Source organism: Equus quagga, chromosome 1 (assembly GCF_021613505.1).
Source record: "Equus quagga isolate Etosha38 chromosome 1, UCLA_HA_Equagga_1.0, whole genome shotgun sequence".
Taxonomy (NCBI): Eukaryota; Metazoa; Chordata; class Mammalia; order Perissodactyla; family Equidae; genus Equus; species Equus quagga.
Window position 1 is genome coordinate 166,268,801 of NC_060267.1, and position 26,813 is coordinate 166,295,613.

A 26,813-nucleotide genomic window follows, 5' to 3' on the forward strand; every position below is an offset into this window, starting at 1 on the left:
TCCTAACATGGGATGCAGAACTGCAGGGCAGGAGGATTTTCACTTATATACAGGTGAAATAGACTCCACTCTACTTTCGGACAAGTAATAAAGTAATATACCTTACAATCTTCCAGCACAAATTCCTCTACCTGGAAGGACCTTTGCACAAGGTCAAATAACATATTGTTTATTTTCTTCTTTCTAAAACCTGATTGAACAAGAGGGATGTTCTGGCATTTGGACATTTTTATTGGATCATTTGGAATTTTACAGAGACTTTCGATTCAAAGGTTATTTCTAAGCACTGACTCTCTTGGGGGCTAGAAAGTAGGTCATTGTGTTAAAAGACCCCTCTTTTCTTAGTGGGAGGTCTGAGCTGATGCTGTTAGTGTCTAGCCCAAATTCCCTTCCCCTTAGCACTTCCAGGCAAGTCAGCTGACTTCCAGCCATCTTACCTGCTTTATTTACCGTATTTATTTAAGTTTTTCTCAGGCTTCTAGAGCCTGCTTTACCTGCTCAAGTGACAGGTTAAAAGTATTGGGTAATTAGTGTCCCCCAGGAGCAGCTCTTAATCAGTGGCTGACAGGAGACAGTGTATCAATACCCCAGCTCTCTTACACCTCAGGGTCTGTGTCTGCTCTGCATTGTCTCCCAGGCTTCCAGCAAAATTAAGCTTCAGCTGCTGACAGTGGTAACTGACTTGTTAGTAAATGCTGTGTTGACTTTCTCCACTTTCTATTGAGGTTTCCTCCACCTCTCAAATAAACTACTCGCATCCGAATTCTTGTCTCAAGGTCTATTCTCAGGAGAGTGCGAACTAAGACAGCTGTGGTGGTTGTGGCTCAGCTGCAATGCAAACTCTGAGATCTTATCCCAAAGAAGTAAATCATGGGAGCTTGTAAACTCTCTGGGGGCACCTGAGCTGCTGAGACCATCAGTGCCTGTCTGGGGCAGAAGGGAAAGTAGGCATGGAAAAGAGGTATTTAAATGGCTTTTGGGGAGCAGAAGTGAGGGTATTATATGAGGAATGCCTGTTATGACAGCAGGAAGAATAAGTTAACTGACAGGTAGAGTAGAGCTAAGGTATCAGGTGAGCATGAGGACTTCAGAAAATAGAAAGAAGGACAAGTTACTCCAGGAGGGGACCAGGCAGATGTCATGGATGAGAAAAGGAAGGCCTGGAACAAGGTGTACTGCACCTTTGTCCTCAGCCTTACTGGGCCAAGCTGAGACAGGAAGACTACCCGGTGGGGATGTGGGGGAGGACACTCAGGCTTCTCTGGGTAGCTGGACCAGTGGTTGTTGAGGTGCACTCCAGTATCGAAGCTCAGAAGCTCTGTGAAGAAAGTGGGCACCCACCTGCCCACATTCTGGAACTGAGACTCCGTCTCAAGAGGACTGCATGTCTTCAGCTCTGGCTAATTCTTGTACACGTAATCTTTTAATCTTAGTGTTGCCAGGCCTTTCAGTTTTTCCAGAGAAGCCAGAAAGCTGATATTTCATATGAAATTGCCTCATTCTTAAAAAAAAATTTGTATGTCAAATATAATTCATTTGTGGCCTGAATGATGTCCTCAGGCCACTAGTCGACAACTCCTGTTCTATGTTCCTCCTCCTCATGCTCTCCATTTTCAACAAATGCTTGTAGAATTCTGTAGCCATGCCCAGCAGGGAGGCTAGTGTAGGATACAAGGCAAACAAGAAGGAGGACAGGTCAGGGGACATGCCACTCTGTTCACTGCTCACTGTAGCATAACAGTGAGATGGAGTTTCTCTTTCACAAAAGGCACAGAAGGGGAAGACCCTTGTCTAACAGCTGTGGTGTGGGAACAAATGTCAGCATCTGCCTCCTGCTCTGCAGCTCAGACACAGTCAATGAAAGAGAAATGGACAATTAGGCAGTGCTGCTTGCACTTAGCTTGGTCTCAGAGGCATAGGGAGGCGGGGGGCAGGGACCCTGATGTCTCTCCACGGCTCTCCCACCTGGGGGAGCTGAATTCCCTGCGGAGGGTATCCCACAGGAGCATCTGGTATACCACAGTGGAGTGCCTCTGTTCCCCTGCAGCTCAAATCTCTCTCCACACAAGCTTTGCCTTCTTTGTGTGATGAGAAGTCAGTATCACAACTGAATAGGATTTCACTGTCTTCATGGAACCGTTCAGCTTCTCAATTCTCTAAGCCAGAGTGGTTCTTTCTTTAGGACTTCTCTGTGTCTGCCACACAAGACTGGTGCTCAGAGACTTGGAATGAGGGAGTCTGTGGACTTCATTTTTCATGGACTTTCACAGTTGGCATCATCAATAGGATCTTTCTCTAGGAGACATCTGAATAGATAGGTTCTGAGCCACTAAATATCAACTTCCTGAGTGTTTTCTCAGTCTCTGACTGTATCTATACAAAGTCTACCAATGGAGCCCTTCATTTGGACCTCTGAGAAGATGCATCTAGGGTACCAGGAGATTGAGTTTCATCAAAAAAAAGGCTCCAAGGAGCTATCTCACTGATTCTGAAGACATTTCTGACTCTTTGGGCTCTACTTACATAATTATATCAAGGGCCCAAAGAGTGAGACTCCTGTGAGGGAAACCCAAGTTATCTTTTGTCTACAGCAAAGTGAAAGACGACTGCATCTCTATTCACTCACCGTGTACTCTGGGGGTATCCTGGCACCGAACCCAAAGGCTGGGAACATTTTGTCACTGAAATTAAAAAAGAAAGAAGTTGCTTCATTTGTTCATCTAATGAGGAAGAAAAACATGAATCTGCACTACCCAGTTAGGACATGTTGCTATGCCAAATGCTGACTCACGGTTCTCGATTATCTAATAGAGGGTAGCAATAGCATGGGTAATTAAAATCAAGAAATCATTCCCAAAGTTCATTACAGTCATTAGTCTGCAACTTCTTCCCTTAAGTTTTTGCTAGATTTGATACCAAGGAATAAAATGACTCCAAGATTTCCCCACCTCCCCTACTCCAGTTTTCTGTCTCCTTTGAAAAGTGATCATGAATTAGGTAACTCCAACGGTTGACTGTCTTAAGATTTTTCGTATATATTATTTTTTTAAATCTTTATAGGGAGAGATTATTATTCCCATTTTATAGGTGGTAAAATGCCTTGGGAAGTAAAGTGACTGGTCAAGATCATGCTGCTAATTGGAGCCAGGGTTTAAATGCTGACAAGCCTGAATCCAAGGGGGATATTAAAAAGCATGGGAAAGCTTGGAAGGTTGGCTAACTGACAGAGCTTGTTCCATCTGCAGACTCATTGTGTCCACTACTTTCTCTCATATAAGCAGGGAGAAATTGTTTACATGTCTTTTCTTGTCTCCTGAATTCAAAGAGATGCTGTTTTTTGTGTTAATATCTTTACATCTCCATTGCCTCCCTGCCCCAAACTGTCCCCTGCCCCTACTTTCAGCATAATACTTGCCGTAGAGTGTGTGCTCGATAAATGTTCAATGAATAGATAATCCATGAATGGAATCATTAAGATGTGGCTATATAAAGAAGGGCGCATTCTTGTGAAAACCCATGAGAGTCACATATATGTCCTTTGGCTTGGTTTCTCTTATGCATATTGAAATGTCTCTCAATTCATTCATTCATGTATGCCGTATCTTAACTCTAACTTTACTGCTCTACTGTGCTACAGGAGAGAGGAAGAGGAGGAGAAGAATTAACATTTATTGGCACTGACAACCTGCCAGACATGATGCTAGGTGAAGTACATACTTATGTAATCCTTACTCGACCTTTGAAGTTCCACCTACTTATTGTTCCCATTTTACTAATGAATAAACTGAATCTCAGAAAGGCTAAGAAAGTGGCGTAAGGTGTTTACCAGGGAGCACTGTGTGATTCCAAAGCCTGTGCCTTTTCTGTTATACCATTATCATTTAATGATTATATATAACATTAAATGTGATTTCCTCTGGCGCTTACAGTAATTAGGCCCCTTGACCAGACAACAAATAAGCCTCTCCTTAAAGAAATTTTGTGCACTCAGGGAGTTGCTGCGATGGGGCTCTAGAATATTGCTCTTGGCAGAGAGCATGTTCTTCTCACGCCATCTACCTTTTACTTTCTTGCCCATTAAAAACACAACTGAGATTTGTTCTTGGAACAATTCCTACATTTCTCAGTTCTTTGCAGAGTTAGTCAAAAAGAAAGGGAAATTCAGATTAGGGCTTGCTGTCCCCGGACATTTCTGTAAGCAAAAGGAGACCCCCCACGCTGACGGTGAGAAGTCAAAGCATCAAAGCCAAATTGTCACCCATCACCATCTAACCAATTTACAGGTCATTAGCAGCCAATGAGAGCTTTCATAACACTTCACCAAAACACTACCAGTTTGACCAAATTTGGGGTAAGGGTTAGGAGATACAAGAAAACCAGAATTCTTTGAAACCAAAGTCTAAATTCTCCAGAAAACCACCAGCTCCCCCTTTGCCCCTCTGTCGTGTAGATGTGGCTTTGCATTGAGGACAGCAGATAGTAGAAAAGGTATTTGTGCTGATAAAGAGAAAATCACCACAGCTTATAAAGGATTAGCCACAGCTCTGAGAAAAAATACTTCTGGTCCTTGGAAATACTGAAATGCTTTGCCTCAGCAATTCCTCTTTAACCAAGACAAAGGTGAGCAGGTGTGGAAAGGAATCAGTGAGGGGGATTTTAGAGGTACTTTCTAGGTAAGTCTGGAAGAAATCTTTGCTGGGTGGAGGATGGGTCCTGGTTCTTCCAACTCAGAGATGGTTCACAAGTCAAAACAGAGAAACCTAAGAGGCTCCACACCCTTTATTTTCTTCTTTGATGAGTTTAAGAGGGGTGAGATCTAATATTCCATCCATTTCTAATCACCAAACCAGTGTTCCAGCCTTAACGATGTTCCTTTTATACCTCCTTAGCCACCTTGGGGGATTCGAAGTTTGCTGAGCATGATGCACTGTTATGTAATTGAGTTTCAAGAGCAGGGAGGTAGGGAAAATGCCTCATCTACAAGAAGAATAATTAATGACCTGGGAGGGCATCAATTCTCTGAAGTTGTCCACCATAAAGACTCCAGTAAACATACTACAGAAAAAATTTCAAGCCTAAGCACAATAGATTTAAGCATCCGTTCTTCCTGATTAAAAATAAAACTAGGCAGAGAGGAGTCTTATTATGCAAGAGGCACAGGAAGGCAAGTTGAGCACACAGGCAAGCATTGTATGCCAACACACCAAAGAACTCAAGATTGGATCTGTGCAGCACTGAGTAAAGGGTCCAGTTAGCAACCACAGAGAAAATGAGTGGTGGAGCCTACCAATTTGGAAAATTCAGGGGCAGATCACCACATCGGTAAAGGCAATATTTCTTATTATGGGAATGAAATAGTATAAAATACAATAAGAGAGCCCATCGTCTTCAATGGTAATTAGCGTGCTGTCTTGGACTTCTTAGGGAATGACCATGGTCAAAAGATCTGCAGATGGAAGATTCATTTTCAGCCATGACTGAGATCAAGCAAGAGATTAATAAAAGTCAAGACTAATTACTGCGTTCATAAGGAAATGGAGACAAACTTGGAGCAAAGCGGCATTTCAGAACACCTGGACATTTAATAAGCACTGTTCTCTAAAGCGGTGGTCTTACAACTCAGGTCCATGGAAATGCCAGATCCTTCTGGGGATGTGAAGTCATGGCTTTTTTGGTTTTTTTAAAGAGGAGGTCAGTATTCAGTTCCTCTACTTCCCTATGTATTCTTTGCTGAAACTGATCTTCTGTGAACACCTGTGGTGTCAAGACCTGTTCTCCATTCACACTTTCCTTTCCAAAATTACCCTTCTCCTTCACCCACTCTGCATCTTAACCACCATGGTGCCTTGCTGCAGAGTGTAAAAGCTGCAGCAGGAAATAAGGGAACATTTCTAGATGTGAATGATTCACTAGGAAGTGAGTCCTTTTGCAGGTCAAGTAGTTGCCAATTTTTGCCTTAAAAAAATTGTAGGAAGTGCTGATGTTAGCTGGTGGATCATTAAAAATATATCTTGATGATAGACCATTATGTGATTTTTTTGATATGTAACTTAAAATTGAAAGAGCTGAGTACTACTGCTAGTCAAGCTCTTTACATTACCACATACTTATTTATAAGAATAAGTTTTCTTAGTATTTACATTGATAAAAGCAAAAAAAAAAAGATTAGAATTGATGCTAGACTCTCGCATTCTAATAATAGGTAGCATTCATCTACAGATATGTAGATTAATTGGCGGAAACATTCCATTATCTGTTTCATTAAGATTTTTTGATTTTTAATTTAATTTTATTATTATTATTTTTTATTTTTTTAAGATTGGCACCTGAGCTAACATCTGTTGTCAATCTTTTTTTTTCTTTTCCCCAAAGCCCCCCAGTACATAGTTGTATATGCTAGTTGTAGGTCCTTCTAGTTGTGTTATATGGGATGCCACCTCAGGATGGCCTGATGAGTGGTGCCATGTCCGAACCCAGGATCCGAACCCATGAAACCCTGGGCCGCTGAAGCTGGAGCACGTGAACTTAACTGCTCAGCCATGGGGACAGCCCCTCATTTTTATTTTTATAGGCAATAATTACGTATTGAAATTTCTCACATATTCATGTTCTTGTGATCAATTATGCACTAAACATGATTATAATAAAAACTCAACCAGAAGACATTTTTAAAATACTTCGAATCTTTTCATCGTAGAAAATTTTAGATATTAGAAATTTTAAAATTTATCTTCATATTTTTATTATAGAAATGTATGTTACAGGGACCAATAAAAGAATTTCAAACCAAATTTTTAAAGATACATTAGGATGAAATTCTATGGGGGAATAGAATGGGAATACGAGCTCATGAAAAAAAGAAACAATTAAAATTCTCTCCTCAAACTGAAGAGCTCGTTCATGCATTTTTCAAATGGATGATGGTGGATATCAAGTAGCTATGGAATTTAGATTCTACTGGATGCATTCACAAGAGTTATGTAAGAGTTTTATTTTTAAATGTCCATATTTACAATACACTAGAAATTTCATTCTTTGTCACTATTTATACTCATGATGGAAAACGTTAGATTTAAATGTAAAAATGTGTGAGGGTTATATGTTTTTATAAAACTCTTTTTAGGAGTATATGAGCAAAAACATTTTTAAAGGTCATTGGTCCAAAATGACTTTTAGGTCTGATACTATAGTCCTTTTTCCTTTTGTGTTCAGTTTATTTTTTTAAATAAATTAAGAATATGAAAGATAATAGCCTCTACTGTTTATTGAGTATTTACAACAAGCAGAACCTGTGCTTGTCAGCCACTTCACGTCTAACTTACAACTGCTCTACCACGGAAGTTAGATAAACCTTCCATCTGTAATCAAGGAAACCAAGGCCCACGGAGTGTAAACCTCAGGAGAACAGAGGCAGCAGAGCTGGGGTCTGAACCCAGGTCCCCCGTCACCAGGGCCCCATACTCTTTCTATAACCTCTGGTGTCTCTGCCCCTTAGAGGAGGCTGGTCTGGTCTAATGATTCAGAATAACAAGGATGAGTCCATCCACGCTCTCACAACAACAAGAGACAGAATCAGCAGAACTCGCCATCCCCGGGAGACCGTCCTGGACCCCCTTCCTTCCCTCCTTATGCAGTCTCCCTCCTTAGACGGGGCAGAGCTGCCCCTGCCCTGCTGGGCTGTGAGGTATTTACATGCCTTTCCCTCCCATGAGACTGTGAACCACGTGGGAGGAAACCATGCTTTAGTAATTTCTCTCTGTCTTTACAGCACCGGGTGAGGGGCCTGGCACCCGGTAGATGCTGTGTAGGTCCTTAGCCATTCCATCTGACCCATCTCTCTGGATTTAACTCTGGGTCTCAACCCTGAATGCCCATTAGAATTAAAAATCCTCATCCCCAGTATGTACACCAGATTAATTAAATCAAAATCTCTGGGGTGGGGCCCAGGCATCAGCATATTTTAAGGTTTCCTGAGTAGTTCCATTGTGCGGCTAGGGTGAGAACTACTGACCAGTGTTGGTAGAGTGGATAAAGTAACACTCTGATATGAACCTGTCTTCTGATTTCTAACCCAGTCCTCAACCCTCAAAAATACCTGTCACATCAGGTTTCAGTTCCAACCTTGCCTCCTAGCACCGTACCTAGCACACCACGTGGGAGACTCCTGCTTCGGGTTCTGATATCCCTGTCTCATTCTGGGGTGCCCAAATCTACAAAATGTCAGTCTGTACTTCCAAGCAAGGTATTATAATATACTGTACTCTTCCAAGCCAGAGTAATGCTCTCTTGATAGCAGATAGACCAGCTTTTTGATTGGAGGACATAGCAGGTGGTCAAAGACCCACATCTCTGCTGAGCCCAAGGAGCACGCACGTGTGCATGCTTGGCAGTCAAAGGGGAGAGAAAGGGCAGTGGTCTCTCTTTCAGAGGCACAGAGACAGAACCAGCTGGCAGGACTGCCTTCTGGGCTTAAACCAGATATCTGGGGGGAGCTTCCCCTCAAGGCCACCCTGAGAAGAGCATTACGCGTCTCTCAGGCTGTTCTACTTCATGGATCACCTCCTAATGACCTGTTGGCAATGACCGTACAAGGCAGAGAGAAAACCCTTGGCTGTCAGAGGCTGGGAGGAATTTCTAAGGCTCATGGGGATTAAAAACCTCCCTGTCGCTGCAGGAGGGGGAACGGGGCCTTCTGTCAGTTTTTATTCAAGTGTTTCTTTTTGAGCATCAATCTCCCTGACTTTGATGCAAGAATAAATTAATTCCAAAGCCCCGACTGGAAATTTCCTGACTCTCCCTGTCTATTGTCTATCCACCCACACAAAGGAGAAACTGCGGAACCTTGTCAGTTTTCAAGCGAGCAGCTTGCATTACACATTCTTCCAGGGAGTCTTTCAAAAGAGCGTCCAGGGTTTTCAATCCTCCTTTTCTTCCTTAGGTATTTGCCCATGTTAATACCAAGATGCCTTCTTTATATATATATTTTCAAAAAGCTTCACTGAGCCTAAGAAACCTGATTTTCTTGGCATTTGGGGCAGATAACTTTGTTATTATCCTATTAAAATTTTAAAAAGAATCATTTAAGACGATTCTTCATGTAACCCCTTATGTGTTGCATCTTATTTTTATATTGAATCTGTACTTTTGAGGGAATATAAAATGCTTCCCAGACTTTGTCTGGCTCACATTCTAAAGGGATAACAGCCTAAAAGATGGATAGGTCACTCTGATTATAGTATCTGCATCTTGCATGTGAGGTAATCAGGAAACAGAAGTTCAGCAGCTCGTTGCGGATCACCCAGCAAATCTGCCACAGAACCACAGCGAGGGCTCTAGGCATCAGCATCGTAATTTCTGGCCAACCCGTCAATCTTCTCCTTGGAATTCATTATTACATTACCTTCTCCCTTGCAGAGTCAGCATCAACATTATTATTAAGCATCTATTCTATGACATATGTACTTTATCTCTTTTACAAGCAGTTCAAGAATTTAAAAGTTATTAAGAATCCTGAAAATATTCTCTCCCTTCTTTCTTATCTTTTACGTACACATTAGTACACTAGATTATTTGTGTGTGTGTGTGTGTGTGTGTGTGTTAGAATGAAGAGAGACAATTACTGTTCTGGTGTCCTGAGGAAGTTTGAAGACGTTTCTGACAGTGGAGATGCAATTTGTCAGTCTTTTCTCTCCTTGGTAGAAATATCCATATGATATAAACCTCTTTAGGAATCCTCCCTGTATTTGGGCCTGAAGAAATCAGAGCTGAAGTTCAAGTTATCCTCACAGTCAATATCTCAAGGTTACATATAAGAAGTATCACTTCAAGAAGGTAATTTAAAATGCTGTTGCCAGGGCTGGCCCCACAGCGGAGTGGTTAAGTTTGTGCACTGTGCTTCGGCAGCCCAGGGATTTGCCGGTTTGGATCCTGGGCACAGACATGGCACCGGTCATTGGGCCATTCTGAGACAGCCTGAGGGACCTGCAGCTAGAATATACAGCTGTGTACTGGGGGGCTTTGGGGAGAAGAAGAAGAAAAAAGGAGAAGAAGAAGAAGGTTGGCAACAGAAGTTAGCTCAGGTGCCAATCTTTAAAAAAAAATGCTATTGCCCTCTGTTCTAAAGGTAGAGGAAGAGAAGAGTCAGCAAGGGCCTGGGTGTTCAAAGCTCTTTGATTTTTATCCGACTGTTCATTCATTCGTCAACTGCCCTTCCGCTCATTTGAGTTACTGGTGATGATCAAGCCAAATCCAGAAACTTGCCAGCAAGAAGGACACTGATGGGACCTTCCCGTTATCTGTCCTGTTGGTTTCTCTGGACATTCTAGTCACTAGGTTGTATCATTTCCCATGGTGCCTGGGGTAACAGGTTTTTAACATGGTTATTACCAGTTTTGAGACTACAAAGAACAGAAATCATGCTATCCCACAAAATTTCTCTGAAACTGGAGGATAAGTCACTTTCTTTATTTTCCTGGTTTGAAAGGTCAGTCAGTTAGTTGCTGCTCATTACTAACTAGCCTTGTTTTACAATCACAGCAGAAAGTCAACTGAGATTTACCCATATTTATATTTATGTTGGTTCTACTTAAAAAGTCTTCTTGAACAAACATGAGAACAACTGCACCTCAATCTGGAAATACTGGGAACGTAGAATAAATTCAGTTTAATGTAATTTATGTAAATTGTTTCTTACAGGGAATTCTCTTGGTGGGAAAGGTCAATATTTACCCTCAAGTAAAAAGAAATATAATACTGATCTCATCTCAAAGTCGTATTTACTATACACACACATAGAAACACACACACACTTGCATGGGCACACACACATCCTCTGCTAAATTACCAATAGCTTTTCAGGTCAATGAAATACAGTGATTACGGTCTTAGGCTGTGGAATGAGATCGATCTGGATTCAAATTCTGCCCCTGGCTGTGTGACAGTGAACAGATTACTTAACCTCCGGGCACAGTTTTCCTCTTTTGTTAAACGGTACTTAGTACCTAAGGGTTAATGTGAGGATTAGATACAGTAACGTCCAATAAACCCCTGCTTCTCAAATTCCAAAGGGCGCACAAATCATTTGGGAATCTTGTTAAAATGCAGATTCTGATTCAGCAGTTCTGGAATGGGGCTTGAGATTCTAAATTCTCAGGTGATGCTATGCTGCTGGTCCGTGGGCCAAACTTTGAATTGCAAGGCAAACACTCAAACTTTACAAAACCAAAACCAAAATTGCAATCCAGTGGTCTTACAAGCTAATTAAGAGAAGAAAGCTGAGAGAGGATTTTTTTGCTGACCAAGGTGAGCATGGCATGACCTCAGTTTCTCTAGGTGAGGAGAGGATAAAACATTTGGGGCAAGGTTTTATTCTGTTCCTTCATGAGCCTCAGCATGAGGAGTTGTTAGACTTAATTTCCATTCTTCTGCCAGGGATCAGCCAGGAACCATCAGAACCCACAAAGAGATGATAAGGCCCGAGCCAACCGGAAGTCTCGTACCTGTCGTAGTCTTGGCAAATCTCCCCCACAGCCACCAAGGCCTTCAGGTATTCATTGGGTTGGTAAGGGTGGATGTAGTGCAGGGAACAGCTGTTCCTGGGGTCTCCATTTGAGGCAGTGAAGTCTATAGCTACCTGGAAGAGAAAATAGGAGAATGGGTGGATTTAGAGTGAATGCATCTTGTAGGAATTGTGCTTAGCCATGAGAGAGAAATGGCCTGAGGTGGAAAAAAGCAGCGTGTTATACAACCTGCCAATAAGGAAAGTTAGAGAAGAAATTACTTAGTTTCAAAAATCAGTTATTAATTTGGTTGAGGCCATTTCTGTAGCCTTCAATCTCTGTTTCCCTCAATGCCCTCTCTTCTCCCTTCCCAAAGTGGAACTTGAGATTAACATGTAGGTCGGAAAGCCCAGCTGCTGCTGGTCCACATCACTAGGCAGCAAGTATCAGTAAAATACCATAATTCACTAAGAAAAGACTTTTATGCTCTCCAGGCAGGACAATTCCATCTCTGAGGCACAGGCAAAAATCCCTTAAAAGTAAATTCTGTGTTAAAGATGCAGTCTATATAAGAAAGCCATTGTCATATTTTTATGAGTGGCCAGTTGCAGAGAGCTATGTTGAAGTGGTTATAATAAATTTTTTTAAGAAGCAGCTCTATGTAAGGCATTTAGCTTTTGGTTCCCACTCATGTAAGAACTCCTGCCTATGACAGAGGAGATGTCTGAATTCTATGGCATCGTGGGTAGGAAGTGGAGAAGGGAAAGCTCTGTCTTGCCACCAAGTAGTCATTATCCTTGAACTTCTTAAATTTTTTCTGACCCCCAACATCATCATCACCTAAATAAAAGTTGACTTACCCAACATTTCTTAACAACGATAACAACAAAATGCTTGAGCCTGGAGGGTGCTAAAATGGGAAGGAACATTTCTTCTAATTTCCAACACCATCATCATTTAAATAAATGTTAACCCAGCAAATGCCTCTTGCAAAACGTGTTTAAGCTTGTAGGTGGGGAAGGGGGATGGAGGGATTAAAATGAAAGGAGTTGTAGGAGAAGAAAGAAATGTTCATGGTGCATCTTTCCTTTCTCTTTGGGGCTCAGCAGAGTCCACTCACTGACTTACTAATGACGGAAAAGCTCTATTTTCTCATATGATCTTGTGGATAGGAAATGATATTTTTATAATATTTGGCAAAATTCCACTATAACAAATAACTGGAATGTCCCATTGGATTTATTAAGGTAGGAAGTTACTTCTTGAAGAAAAGAGAAAAGGTGGCATGTGCTCTGTGCTCTTGAAGGATCAGCCTATACGAGTAAAATTGACAGGGAGAAAATGTAACCCATGTCTTATGTTGTAACTGCAACAGAATCAAAGGAGCTAGAAGACAGAAAGTGACAGGCTAACGGTAATTTCCTTACAACCTCTCTTTTCTCTTTCACAAAGCTATTTTTTCGCCAGTGATTTTTTTCCCCTTTTTGTCTTTACCCCTCCATAGGACTATGATGAAAATAAATTTAAGCAGGATTCAAAATCTATTTTCAGAATACCCAGATGTTTTAAACAAGGGAGTACCAACTGATAAAATGCTAGTACTAACAGTGTTTCAAAAGGAAAGGTCATGTGAAAAAAATTTGCATAGTATTCCCTCACTCTTAGATCGCCTCATTTCAGATAACAAGGAGAAGAAGAGACGGGTAACCTTTATTAAGACACTACTCTGTGTAAGACACCGTGCTAACTGCTTTACAGGCATTATGTGATTTTATTTTCATAAAAACTCCAGGAGGTAGATATTGTTATTCTTTTTTATTGATGAAGATCCCGATGCCCAAAGTGGTGAAGGTCACACAGGTCATAGAGGCTGGAGCTGGGTTTAAGCCTAAATCTATATGGCTTCAAAGACTCTGCTCCTCCGTTATACCATTATATACCCAAGAGAACATGTGAGTCCGTGACCGACGTACCGAGACATCTCATGGGTGTGTTTTATTCCTATGAAGAAGAGATCTGACCTGGAGGCAGGGAGACTAACTAGGAGACACCTACAGTAATTGAGGAGTGAAGAATGGCCTTGAATGAACAGTTCTTTATGACCAAAGCAGTTATCAAAGGTAGGAAAAGGGCAATTGAAATGTGTGTGTGTGTGTGTGTGTGTGTGTGTGTGTACGCGCGTGCGCACATATGAGTGCACAACAGCGGAAGGATGAGTTACTGAGGATGACTGGAAGTGATCTAAAAGAACCAGTTAAATCCAGTATCTTCTGAGATAAATTTCGGCCTGAAGGTGAAAGCCAATCCATCAGAAAAAAGAGAGCAAGACAATAGGTGAAGGACCTTTTAATCAAGGACTGTGACAAAAAGCTAGTATGTGTGTGTGGGGGGGAGGGGCAGGGGGCTACAGGTATTTTGTGAACAAAAAGGAGATGTAAAGCCCTCCAGCACCCACCCATGGGGCTCCAACCAGACAGAGGTCCAAATATGTGCAGATAATTCCTGGAAAACTTCTCCAAGGAGAACACTCAAGAGGTGCTTGACAACCAGTGTTTAAAGAAATCACGCATCTAGGGCCTCCTGGGTTTACTAAGCTCAAACATGTAGAGCTGCCATTCTCAGCCTTTTTGTCCTGCTGAGACATGCTTAAGGGATAATGGCACCTTGCACGTGTGTACATAGTGTTTAAAAGGTTAAAAACAGTGCTGGGAAGGTATAAAGCCACCTCTTTCTCTCCTACTGAAGAAAGCATTTAGAACTCTAGAGAATTCTAGAGAAGGCAGGAATGTTGTTACGGAGGTAACCTTGATTCTGCTCTGATTTATCTAAAATGCAAATCATTGGCAGGTGTTGATACTTTATGGCTAATAACTAGGACCTACGGCTCACCTCGCTTCTGGTTATGATGCCCTTCATCCTGGATCACCACACTCTTCTACCTGTGCTTCTTGATACTGCAAGTGACAACTGTCCCACGTGCTGTTTACCTGACTGAGTGTCAAGGGTATTCTGTGATGACAGAACATGCCGGTGTCTTAATATAAACCCAGAGAATGAAATCAGAGCAGACTAGAGGGGAAATCTTCATAAAGAAAAATGACAACTCGGGAAACACAGTTGTCCCTCTTATGCTCCCCAGGTACGGACAAGATCCTTCAAGCATGCAGACACCAAGTGGCAGCCTCTGAGCCCAGGTGTATCACCTGGATGAGTATATTGCAGTATTGGGAGAAACCCATGCAATGTCTAGATGAACACACATAGATTTTGGCAACACTGTATTTTAAAATAAAAAAAAACACATCATTTGGCTGGGACTAGGGTAATGCAGCAGAGGTGACTAGGGCATAACCTGAGAAGGTACTCATTCTCAGCTGACCCCACACTTGCACAATCCTGAGAGTGAGTGCCTCCTGAAATTTTGCACCCTGGGTGCTTCTCTTGCCTCACTGTCACCCTGGCCCTGCTATGTCATTTCATTTCTATCAACTCTTCATCCTCAGGCTTGGAATAATTCCCTTATGCTTAAGAAAATAGGGTGGGGCAGAGATGATGGCAAGAAGGGGATTGTGATTGAAGATATTAGGGACAGAAAATGAATAGGATTTGGTGAGCGATTGACGTGGAGTGGGATGCCAGTTAGGAAAGGGAGCAGTCAGATTTCTTTGGGGATGGAGGAGATTACATCATGAGGTTACGGGAACAACCTGAAGCTCAGTGTTAGAAGGCTGGCGTTGGACTGCTTGTTCTTGGTGGTGGTGATAGAGATACAAACATGCCTGATGGAAATTTTACTCTTTTTCTGCAGGCAGGACTCTGGGGTTTCCACTTTTCCCCATGTCTGTGACACCCACAGAGGCTATTCAAGCTCAGGAGATTCTGATAAAACTTTGGAGAAGGGTATGAATGATCTGATGAAAAAGGAAATAAACCAACGATCCTTACCACCTACTCCTTTCTGTAGTTTCCACTGCTTAAAACAAAAATATTTTATCATTTGTCTAGACAGCCATGGGCAGTCTTAAGTACATGGCAGCTAAAAGACTTTTTTCCAGGCAAGCGGTGGAAAAATCTTTCTAAAGTTTCCCTGATGAAGCTGAAGATAAAAGGTCTATCTTCAGGAGGTGGCCTGCTACCAAGAATTCGCTGTGCTCTTTAAGTTAGCATTAGTGGAAAGAGAAAAGAGCGAAAGGTTAGGTTTATTTTCAAAAGCAACAGGGAGGCAGTGAAAGATGGGATTAAGTTGAGAAATAAAAGCAAGAAAATGACTGAAAAATGCCAATGTGGATGTGGCTACCGACGCCTGGTTTCCTGAATGCCCATGGGCCTGCAGAGCTGCCACATTTTCATTTTCTGATGTGAAGCATTTATGAAAGCCTGTGGTTCTGGTGTGCACTCCAATCTTCTCTGCGGGCAGCCCGAGCACGGGCGCCTGCCTGCCAACTGCTCTGCCCTTCTGCCCAGGCGGCCTCTCTCATCATCAAGCAGAGCTGTGGAGCAGCTTTGCAAAACCTTGTAAAGTAAAAATGCAAAAGGCTCCCTCCATGCCACTGAGTGCCCCTCCAAGCACACCGAGTGTGCTTAGGTGCTTCCCAGAAAAGGCTGAAGGGAATGAGGAGCAACTTTCTTTGGACATTTTTAGCTTCTTAGAGGAGACAAGCCCACTCCTCAGATCTCTCCCCTGCCTGTGACAAATGGGCCATTTGGGAACCTCCTGGGTGCTTTCTAAGGGAGGTTGCTGTGAACCAACTTCTGGGTAGTTGCCTAATCTCTCTGCAGTCAACCTTTGTGGTCTCAGCTGCTGGGGCAGCATTTTTTTTTTCTCAGATTTGTACACAATTTGGATCCATACACCAAGCCTTGTAGGTGGAGGTTCTATTTAGTCTGGACCATTTCTTAAATGATAGGTTAAATTCTTGTGCTTTTCTATTTCCTCAAAACTCCATAGGGGGCAAAGCAACAGGAACCTAGACTAGGTGGCAAAGACACCCGAGGTCTCCTCGTTCACTTCCTGGAAATCGCAAAGCGCTTTCCTCTTCAACCCAGAGCTCATTCTTGTTTCTCCGAAGTCTACACCAGTGTCCGTCAGCGTTTGATCCAGGATGTCAAGCAAAGATTTAAAACTTAAACCGGGACACAGTGTGGACATAGGATGCCCTAAATGTGTTAGGGTCAGAAAAGATTTCCCGAGGAATTAAAATGTAGACTATAAAATCAGAGATACAAGAAAACAACACCATCTTTAATTTTTAAAAATTACAAATAATAAAAATGGTTACCTGAAAAGAAAAAAAGGATTTCTTTTGGTTATGTGGATTACTTGAGAATCTGATATGAGATCAATATCCTCTCACTGGAAAATGCACACACCCAATTCAGCACACAATTTTGGGAGGTCGAAGACGTCCCTGAGGATAGTCTTTGTTCCTCAAGGATTCCACTAGCCTAGTAAAGTCATATTTTCTTTTTCTTTTCCTTTCTAGTTAATGTTTATATATAAAATATATATAAATAATATAAAATATATATGAAATACATGTATTTTACATACTTGTAATCATAGGGTAGCTCTGCTTTATATTCCTTTTTTTTTTACTTCACACTACGTCATAAACATGTCCCCATGTCGTTATAATTATTATTTAAAATGGCTTTATCATAGTCCACTTAAATGGGGTATTGTAATTTACATAGCCATTCCCATTATCTTATTGTCGGACATTTGGGTCGCTTACAATTTGTCTCTGTGAAAATCCATTTAACAATGAACATTTTTGTGCATATGGAAAAGTAATAACTTTCAAAGGAAACATTTAATTCTTCTACCATTTTCTTTCCAAATACCTTATGGTGTCTGTCTCTTATAAGCTGTCTATAACTTTGCATTTTGTGTGTGAAATTTTAGTATGTGGTTTTATTTTCAGCCGCTGTATCATGTGCCAAACATACTGAACTCAGTCTCTCTCCCCGTGGTCTCTGTGTCACCTCTGCCCACCTCCTCCGAGACTGCAATGCGAGGGTTGCTCCAGAGTTCTCATGACTCGAGGATTCACATGAGGAAGAAGGATTGTCCTCAAGGCCATCCTTGACCTCTTGAAACTGTGTGCTGAATTGGGTTGGTGCATTTCTGGTGAGAGGATATAGATCTTGTATCAGATTCTCAAGTGGTCCACGTGACCACCAAAGAATAAGAATCATTGACTAGGGCTCTTTTTAGCATCATTTATCTCTTTGCATCCACTGGGCCTTCTCTGCTTGTGGCCTCTTTTAATCCTTGTGGCCATCTTCCTTTTTCCCTCTTGCCTTCCCTTCACTGTCCACCTTCTTGAATGAATAATTACACTCGCTGTGTTCACTTTCTTACTTTCTGTTTACACCCTAACTCCTGGGTCTCCCCTGTCTCATTCTGCGGGAATTGCTCTTTCGAAGACGATCTATGCCTATTCACCACATGACCCAGTCATTGCCTTGTATTCTTCACCCTCTGACTTCTCTTTAGCACACGGGATTATCACCTTTGATCTTGTAACCTTTTCTTCCTCATCATTTGAGTCCCTGTCTCCTCCTGAACCTTTTCCTCAGTCAACTCTTCTCTTGCTGCTTGCCCCTATTTCCCCTGTTGCCAAACAGAAGTCTTCTACAATTTTCTGTCACCAGGCCCCTTTTCTTTCTGTATTTTTCTCTGTGGCCATCTCATCCAGCATCATATATGTGCAGCTTCCACCTTTCTCCTCAAACCTAGGTGCATATTTATAAGTGCCTCAAACATGTCCAAAAGCAAATTCATCATCTTGTCTGGCAGCTCCTCTTGATTTCCATATTTCTGTGAATAGGACTGCCATGCCTTGTCAGTTAGGCACAAAAGATTTGAGTCCCCCTGGGCTCATCATTCTCCCTTGTTTTCCATCTCCTTATTGTATTGCAGGCGAAGGCTTATGGACTCTCATTCCACAATGCCACTTCCTACTGCTGCCTCACTGATTTAGCCTCTTACTACCTGTCACCAAGACTGCTGCAGTGGGCTTTAATCTCTTCTTGCTTCACCTTGCAGAGTCCCTTCACCGCCATCAATACCTTTCTTTCATCAAACACTGCCAGAATTTTTTTTTGAGGAAGATTAGCCCTGAGCTAATCTCTCTTTGTTGAGGAAGATTGGCCCTGAGCTAACATCTGTGCCCATCTTTCTCTATTTTTTTTATATGTGAGATGCCTGCCACAGCATGGCTTGAGAGCAGAGCTAGGTCCCCGCCCAGGATCTGAACCAGCAAACCCTGGGTCGCTGAAGCGGAGCGAGTGAACTCAACCACTACACCATTGGGCCAGCCCCAAACACTGCCAGATTTACTTCCCTAAAGCATGTGCCTGATTGCTTCAATGTCCTGCTCAAGATTCTTCTGAACATTCCCTTAACCACCAAATTACCTCAAAATTCAAAGCCTTTCAAGTTCTTAATCCAAACTACTACTCCAACGCTCCCCTAAATACACCATTTATTCATATTAATCCAAGTAAAGTTTTGGTATTTATCATTAGACTATATGGATGCATAAACATCTAAGTTCATAGGGGCACTTTTTAAAGCAAAAACCCAGTATCATATTTATTTGTCCAATTTCTTCTTTTCCATAAACCTTACCTCCCTTTGAAAGTTTAGAGTTCAACCCATTATAATCAATAAAAATATTTTGAGCACCTAATATATATCATCCTGAGGGGAAAGATGCTCCACTTTTGACATTCTTAAGGCTGAACCAGAAGCACCAGGCCTCTGTGGAAGGTGCAAAAGCTTTCTCCTCACCCCTGTTTATAACGTGCGTTGGTCAGAGTCATGACAGGAAGCAAATGGTGCACTCAAAAGGGATGATCGAGGAGAGTTTAATAAAAGGACAATTCGAAAAGGTTAAGGAAGACTGAATAGAAAGGGTAGGGAGGATCAGTTACCAGAACTCAGTGAGAGTAGCATCTGCAGACCAGGGCACCCGGCAGGAGCTGTGGCCTTCTGTAGAGGGACATGGTTACAGCCAAACCATGGCCTGACAGGTAGAGAGCTGGAGGAATAAGTGCCCCAGCTTCTCTCTCCTCCCATTCTTTGATCTCGGGTTGGTGCTTCCCATTGGTCAAACCCATCCCAAACCCATGATCAGGAGAACCTGGCTAGTGCATCCAAACAGGTTGGCCTCCTGTGAATAGAGGGGAGAGGTGGGGAAGGGCGAAGAGTGGAGGAAATATCCAGAACTTAACTTCACTGCTGTCTCCTGAAGGTCTGTCTCCAGGGAGGCAGAAAGTTCCTTTTGGCTAAAGCTCCTGGCCTTGCTCAGGAGCCAGGGGTCATCTTGTGTGCCAATGGGAGTTTTTCCCTCTGGAGGGCTCAAAGGTGGAATTACTGAAACAAAACACCTTTCTCTTTCTCTTTGCTCTGTCTCCATTCTGGGAAACCCTCTCCTCCTGAGTTCTCATCCCTCTCTTACTTTCCTTTCATGTTGCCAGATAGTTTCAATAAAATTACTGGGCAGATAATAAACATTTAGAGACCAAATTAAATACGTTAATTTTTATTAACAGTTTTCATTACAGCTTATAATTTACATGAGATTGCACTTCTTGAGCAATAAGAAATTAATAATGAGGAAGCTGACTTAATTTTGGAGGAAAATGATATTGAAGTGACTAGTTTGAGTTAATAGAAAGCTCAAAATAGAACACTTAGCAGCCTTCTTCTGAGTCCCCAGCCTAAAGCCCTACAGGAAAAGGGGCTTTGTGGCAGGGACTGCTGATGGCCTGTCCCCTTCTCCTCAGCATTTATCTCACTCTCCTCCTGTTTTCATTCCTTGCTCCACACTGCTGTCCCCCATCACAATCCCCAGAGGTCTACCGGTTGACACTGGAGGGGCTGAGAGGTTGGGATTGGGGAGGTGGTGATAAGAACCACTAAGGTGGTTCCTCCCAGTTGGGAAGGGTCAGCAAAAATGAGAAAGGAGGGAGGACAAGGCCGAGAAGACAATCCTTTTGTCAGGCAGGCCACACTGACCTTCATGAGTCAGAATGTGGAGCTGGGAGCTGTGTGGGGTTAAACTTCTGGTTTTCATGGGGGCTGATTCTTTGCAGCACAACTCCAAGGGCAAAGCAAGCCCCTGAAGGTTGAAAAAAAGAGTTGTTCAAGAGCGTGGGATCTATAGAATCTAAAACAGACCCAAATCAATAGAGCTTTCCCTTGAAAACCTATAAATAGTTTCCTGAAATCGCTCCTTTGCCTAAGATCTTGGGACACTATTTCCAGTAGCTCCCCTTTCTGACATTGCTGGCTTCTCTACTTCCCTTTGCATTCACCTAGAGCAACAATGAGCCCATGAGACAGATAGACCTGGGTGTGTGTGCTCTCAGTGAGCATGTTTGCTACCTTCTGTATACGCCAGTGTGCACGCAGGAGGGCTGGGTAGATGTGTCTTTGAAGAACCTTAGACTTTAAAGAAATGACCAAATTCTATAATTAACCCTTACAGCAGTTGAGCGGTAAATGAATAACGCCCTGAGTTTAGGCAGGACATAGGTAGACCCCTCTGAGATGAGAGCAGAGGACAAGCTTCTAGCTAAGGAGAGACTGGTCTATCAAATGACCCTTTATCTCATCCTCTTGGGACTCCCCCTTTTAGTCCTTTGAGTACCATCATCCCTGGTCCCAAAAATACATTGGTCCTATCTACTCTCTTAGGCTCAAAACTAGACAAAAGATTAAACCCATTTTCCTTGCCTTCCTCACATGCCTGGGCCAGTCTAGGGAGCTAAACAGGGCTGAGCTTTATAAGTACACTTCTGTAAGATGAGGAACAAATGCTGCACAGATTGTGTTTCTCTTGATTACATTCATGTTGCTTTCCCATAGGTTTTAGCAGATCTATCTGTTGCCATCTGGGATTCTCTTTCTGGAGGTCACATCTGCTCAAACCTAGCAGGATTTTGAATATTAAGCCACTGAAAGCATGTTTTTCCAGGGAAGATGGACTCACAACCTTGGTCTACCTGGGCACTTTGAAAACACCCAGGCCACCCACCCAAATGCGTATAAGGAGTGTGTAAATCTCAGGGGCTCACAGATTACGTCTAGGAGATGATCCTAAATCTACCCACTGAGTCTAGACACTCACTCTATTTCTCAACCTTGATTTCAGCCTGGTCCTCCAATCCTTTTGAATTCATTTTCATTGCCTGATGAACCATTTGGATGGCTTATTCTTGGCGTTGACCATTGGGCATGACATTGGTGCTTGTGTTCTGGCCACATGAATAAAACCAAGGCATGTTGCCCTGGCTCAGTGGGACTTACTAGCATGGTTCACTTCCTTCTCAATCTTCTCATCAGGGGATGGGACCTTGAAATCTGCCTCATGCCTCATGCCTCATGTAGTTACTGAAAAAGTGGGAAGCATTAGGGTGGGTCCCCAAACCACCAGAGGTTGAGCAGCATGAGTTTCCTGATATGACACTGACAGCCAGCATCACTGAAGAAGACAGAAGTATAAACCCATTTTAAAAACATGATCTCATATAATGTTTCAGCAAGGAGACTCAAACAAAGCTGACCCAGGGTTTTAATAGACTTTTGTCACTTTGCGCCCCAAACCCAGCACCATTCCCCACACCTTGCTCCCTGAATAAGAACAATATGGAAACAACTTACTGTAAACTGGATTTGGCAGCCACCCATGATGTAGTCCAAGAAAGAATGCATCTTGTGGATCTGCATAGGAGGAGAGGAAACCATTTTAGTAACAGCATGACTTGTTTCCTTACAGATTGAAGGCCTAAACGTTAGGGTTAGGCTGCTACACTAGAGGAAAGAGCAGGGAGAGATCTGTGGGAACAGATGGATCAGTTGATTTTGTTCCGTGAAAGGAGAGAAAGGAAGCACGCTCCACTCAGATGGGCCCGTGAAGGCTGCGAATATTGCCCCTGCTCCCCTCTCCTTTGGTTTATGCCTGATTTTAATCAGCTTCTGCCTCTGGGGTGGGACTAACACTATATTTCCAAGGATCCTCACTGTTTTGAAATCAACAGAGTCTCACATTTGGCTTCAGTCTCGCTCCCTGTGTCTAAGTCCCAGTCCTGGCAACACTCTTAAAACCACAGTTGTCTAGATTGGCAGCATCAAGAGCACAATTACCTGGAAGGCCTTTACTGAGAGTTTCTAGTTGGTTAGATCCCTCCCATGCCATGAACACCAATGGCTAACATTTATTGATTAATGGATGTATTCTAGGCACTTAACATCTATTAGCTCATTTAATTCTTAGAACAACCCTCTGGAAGTGGTACTATTTTTATTATTGTGCCCGTTTAATAGACAAGGAAGCTGAGGCTAAGCTCACCTACCTAGTACATGGTGGAGGTGGGACTCAAATGATGGCAATGTGGACTGCATAGTCCACCCTTTTCACCTCTATGTTGGAAGTCAGTATGGTCCGTTCTTTCTGCCCAACCGCCATCGTCTTTCTTCTCATGTGCTTTACTGGTTTCTGGCCTTAATTTCTGCTTCTTTATGATTTTCTGCTTGACTCTTGGTGATACTCATCTCTGCATTTATTTAACAGGACTTATTGAGGCCCCAGCTCTGCAGTAGATGCTAGGGATACAGTGATGTGAAAATAGACACAGTACTTGCAGTCGTGGAGCTCACAGTGTGGATCTTTTTACCTGGACCAGATTTTTGTCTGTGATTTTTGACCCTCACTTCTCAGACTCTATCTGATGCTCAGGACAATTTCTCAGAGATTGACCCACAAAATCCCATATTGGTGTGTCTAGGTATGGCCTCCAGGTGACACACATCTATTAGTAGAGTTTTCTTAGTGCTGATGCTTACTTGGCTCTCTGAATAGCACCTGTTCCTGGCTTCCTTATGGCAATGCTTTCCCTGAAAGTTGGGACACCTGCTATTGTCTGTATATCAAGGAAGTGAGAACTTGGAACTGACTCCAATAACATTGGTCTCCTAGCGCTGAACTGTAAGACCAACTTGTGAGGGATCAAAGCAGATAGATGCACAGTTAACCTTAAGGAGACAGACAACCATCGAATTGGTTCATCTAGATCTTTTCTCCTGCCTCTTTGGGCAAAGGGGTGGTCAACACTTGACTGTTTTGAATGTACCCAGGATTTGATTTGTATAGGTAGATAAGCTGACCAGAGACCACTGCCTTTGAAAGAAGAGTTTGTTACAGTTCCGTGAAGGATAGAAGGCATGTCACACCATGCAGTGGGCCACACAGGGAAGTAATGGGGTCAGTCAGGAGGCAGAAGGAGTGAGGGGAAAGAGTGGGTAAACGTCTTTCTTGTGGTTTTTAGGGGAAGGAATGAGTGAGGCAGGCAAGCAGCTAAGCAGGTTTAGGATTGGAGAGTTTGAATAATTTTGGCAGGCTCTGGGCTATAGGGGTGCTCCCTAATGCTCTGAAGCCTGGCTCTGGGATGATACAGGGCAGCAGCAATATTGGCTGAGTGTGTGAGAGTAAAGGAGGTGGTTGGGAGCATAGGCTCTGGATTGGTTTGTCTACACATCAAAGGCAGGCTTGCAGGCAAGTTGTTTGCTATCTCTAGGAATTAGCTAACCCTGGAAGGGGCACTTCCTCCCTGGGTCCCTAAGGCCCCAAGATGTCAAAACATCATAAAACATAGAAAATAAAAGACATGATTAATACAATGACCCTAGATGGCCAATCATAATACGTTATCTCCTAGTTCTGGTGACTGGTTCAAGGGGTGGGCATGTGACCCAAACCAAACCAATCAGTCTTTCCTTTTACTCTCTTGTTATGTAAGGATGTGCTCCTACAGCTCCTGGCAGCCATAGAGAAGCCAATCTGGGAGGAGGAACTTGACATATGTATAGAGAAACTGGATGGCATTTAAGTCTTATATGGTGGAGTCAGACAGACATCTGAAAATCTCAGCTCTTTAACTTACCACTTGTGCAACTTTGAGTTGGGTACATTATCTCATTTGAAAGTAGAAATGTCAGGGGTGTGATAAGACTTAAACAGAGTTTATTATAGTTTCTCTCAATAGTAAGTACTCAACTAGTGGTAGAATTATTCTCAAATGTGATTTAAGAGGTTTAATTATTAGCACATGGGAATTCCTCTGGGAGGAATTTCTAGGCCCTTTATTCTTCACCCATTGTCTTGTTTTCATGGATCAGGTGCCACATGTAAATCACTGAACACCATGATAAGCACATAGTAGGTGCTTTAGAAATGTTGGTTTCCCCCTTTGGGGATTTCCCTCTGCTGCTGCCCTGGGCAGAGAAGAGCCTCACTTGTGACCAGAACTCTCCTATCTTTAGGGGAAAGACTGTCTTTGTGGAGGGGATGGTGGCATTGGGCCACCACAGCTCTAAGACCACTCATGCTTACATATCTCCTTGTATATCCATTCATACGCTGACTTTCTGATTTTTATTTTAAAAAAGATTGCATCTCTTTGACAGTCTCTGCCTCTGACCACACAGCCTGAACTCTTCCTCCCAGATAGCCCTAGCTTCATAGTGCTGGAAGAGAGGGGCTATGTGCATACCTTGCACTGATTCAAAATCACAATGCCCGAATTCTTATAATTTTTCTTCTTGGCTTTGTACTTGGGGTTGATGCACTCCCACTGGACCTGCAACAAGAAGGGTTACATCATGAGAGTCTGCTCAAGAAGAAATGGGGCCATTCAATGATGTCAGGCTCCTGGGCACTGCTGCAGATGGACCTGAGGGCTGACAAATGGTCTTTAGGTGGTAACTCTTGCATCTGGGGGATAAGGGAGGAGGAGTGGTTGAGAGCTAGGCTCTGCTATGAGACTGCCTAGTTTGAATCCCAGCTCCTCCACTTTCCAACGGTGTGACCTTTGACAAATTACTAGATTCTTCCATGCCTTGGATATCTTCTCTGTTAAATGGAGATTATAATTGTATATATCTCATAGGATTATTGTGAGGATTGAATAATTAATCCATGCAATACATTTAGAACAGTGCTTGGCACTTATAAATGCCTACTATTAACAGGGTCAAATCGAGCAGCAGGGGGAAGGAGAGATCTGCAGACACACAGTTGAGTGACCCAAAGGCTGAGTCTTACTGCCTGGAAATTGACTTAAAAAGTAGGACAACCGAGGACTATTGGATGCTGGCTATGGGAAGTTAGTGGGCATAATGATGAGTTTACAGAGAACTTGACTGGGAACTAAAATAATGGTTTGATACATGTCACAACAGTGGCACAATAGATCTCTAAAGAGGCTTCTGTGAGGGCTAGGACCAGAGCTGCAAGAGTGGCCGGGAACTGAGTGGGTAGATGGGAGCTAAGGGGTGTCTAAGGGAACAGATCTCAACCATTCCAGCCTGTAAAAGACATCGCGGGACAAAATCAATTCTAAATCCAACAAACATTGGTCATTGAACGCTCCTGCCCACCATCCTATGAGAGCTGGATCCTTGCATTTCCACTCAGGAGATAAATTTCCAGTGTCTGACAATTAGAAGTGTCTGAAAACAAAGTAGTTTCTAAGGCAGATGTGAGTGGGGTAGACTGAGGCAGCAGTGGGTTCCAATGATCCACTCCTCTCACTGTCCACGCGTTTATGTCATTCCCTCCCACAATGACTCCGAGCTTAGTCTTGTGACTTTTTTGGCCAAAGGGACATCAACAAAAGTGATATGAGCAGAGGCTTGAAAAGTGCCTATGCACTGGGGCTTGCCCTCCTCTTGCTGCTGGGAAGTTTTCACCACTGTATACAAAAGCTTTGGCTGGCTCTTGGAGAATGAGAGAGAACATGGAGAGGTGTCCCAGCTACCCCAGCTGCTGAGGCATAAATGCTTGAGTGTGTTCACTTGGCACCATGTGGAGCAGAGGAACTGTGCCTGGCGAACTCAGCCTAAACTCTCAACTCAGAGAACTGTGAGTAATGATGTTTTCAGCCAGGAAGGTTTTTTGTGGTTGTTTTTTTCTGTGTGTGAGGAAGGTTTGCCCAGAGCTAACATCTGTTGCCAGTCCTCCTCTTGTTTTGCTTGAGGAAGACTAGCCCTGAGCTAACATCTGTGCCATTCTTCCTCTACTTGGTATGTGGGATGCCTCCACAGCATAGTTGATGAGTGGAGTAGGTCCACACCTGGGATCCGAACCTGCAAACCCAGGGCTGCCAGGGTGGAGTCTATGGGACTTTAACTACTCGGCCATGGGGCCGGCCCCTCAGCCAGGAAGTTTTGAGGTAATTTGTTACTCAGCAACAGATAACAGATACAGCAACTTCGCATTACCAGGGAAATTCTAGCAGGGACTG

General features: G+C 42.9%; 1 protein-coding gene across 1 annotated transcript in view; it reads right to left on the minus strand.

Annotated features, from left to right (window-relative positions):
- CPNE4 (copine 4) overlaps positions 1–26,813 on the minus strand; it is a 323,198-nt gene that overhangs the window by 15,132 nt on the left and 281,253 nt on the right. Inside the window, exons 8-11 of the mRNA XM_046682225.1 lie at positions 25,062–25,148; positions 22,174–22,233; positions 11,499–11,632; positions 2,627–2,681 (exon numbers count right to left, since the gene is read on the minus strand). Of these exons, the coding sequence (XP_046538181.1) occupies positions 2,627–2,681; positions 11,499–11,632; positions 22,174–22,233; positions 25,062–25,148 (336 nt within the window). The remainder of the gene's footprint in view (positions 1–2,626; positions 2,682–11,498; positions 11,633–22,173; positions 22,234–25,061; positions 25,149–26,813) is intronic.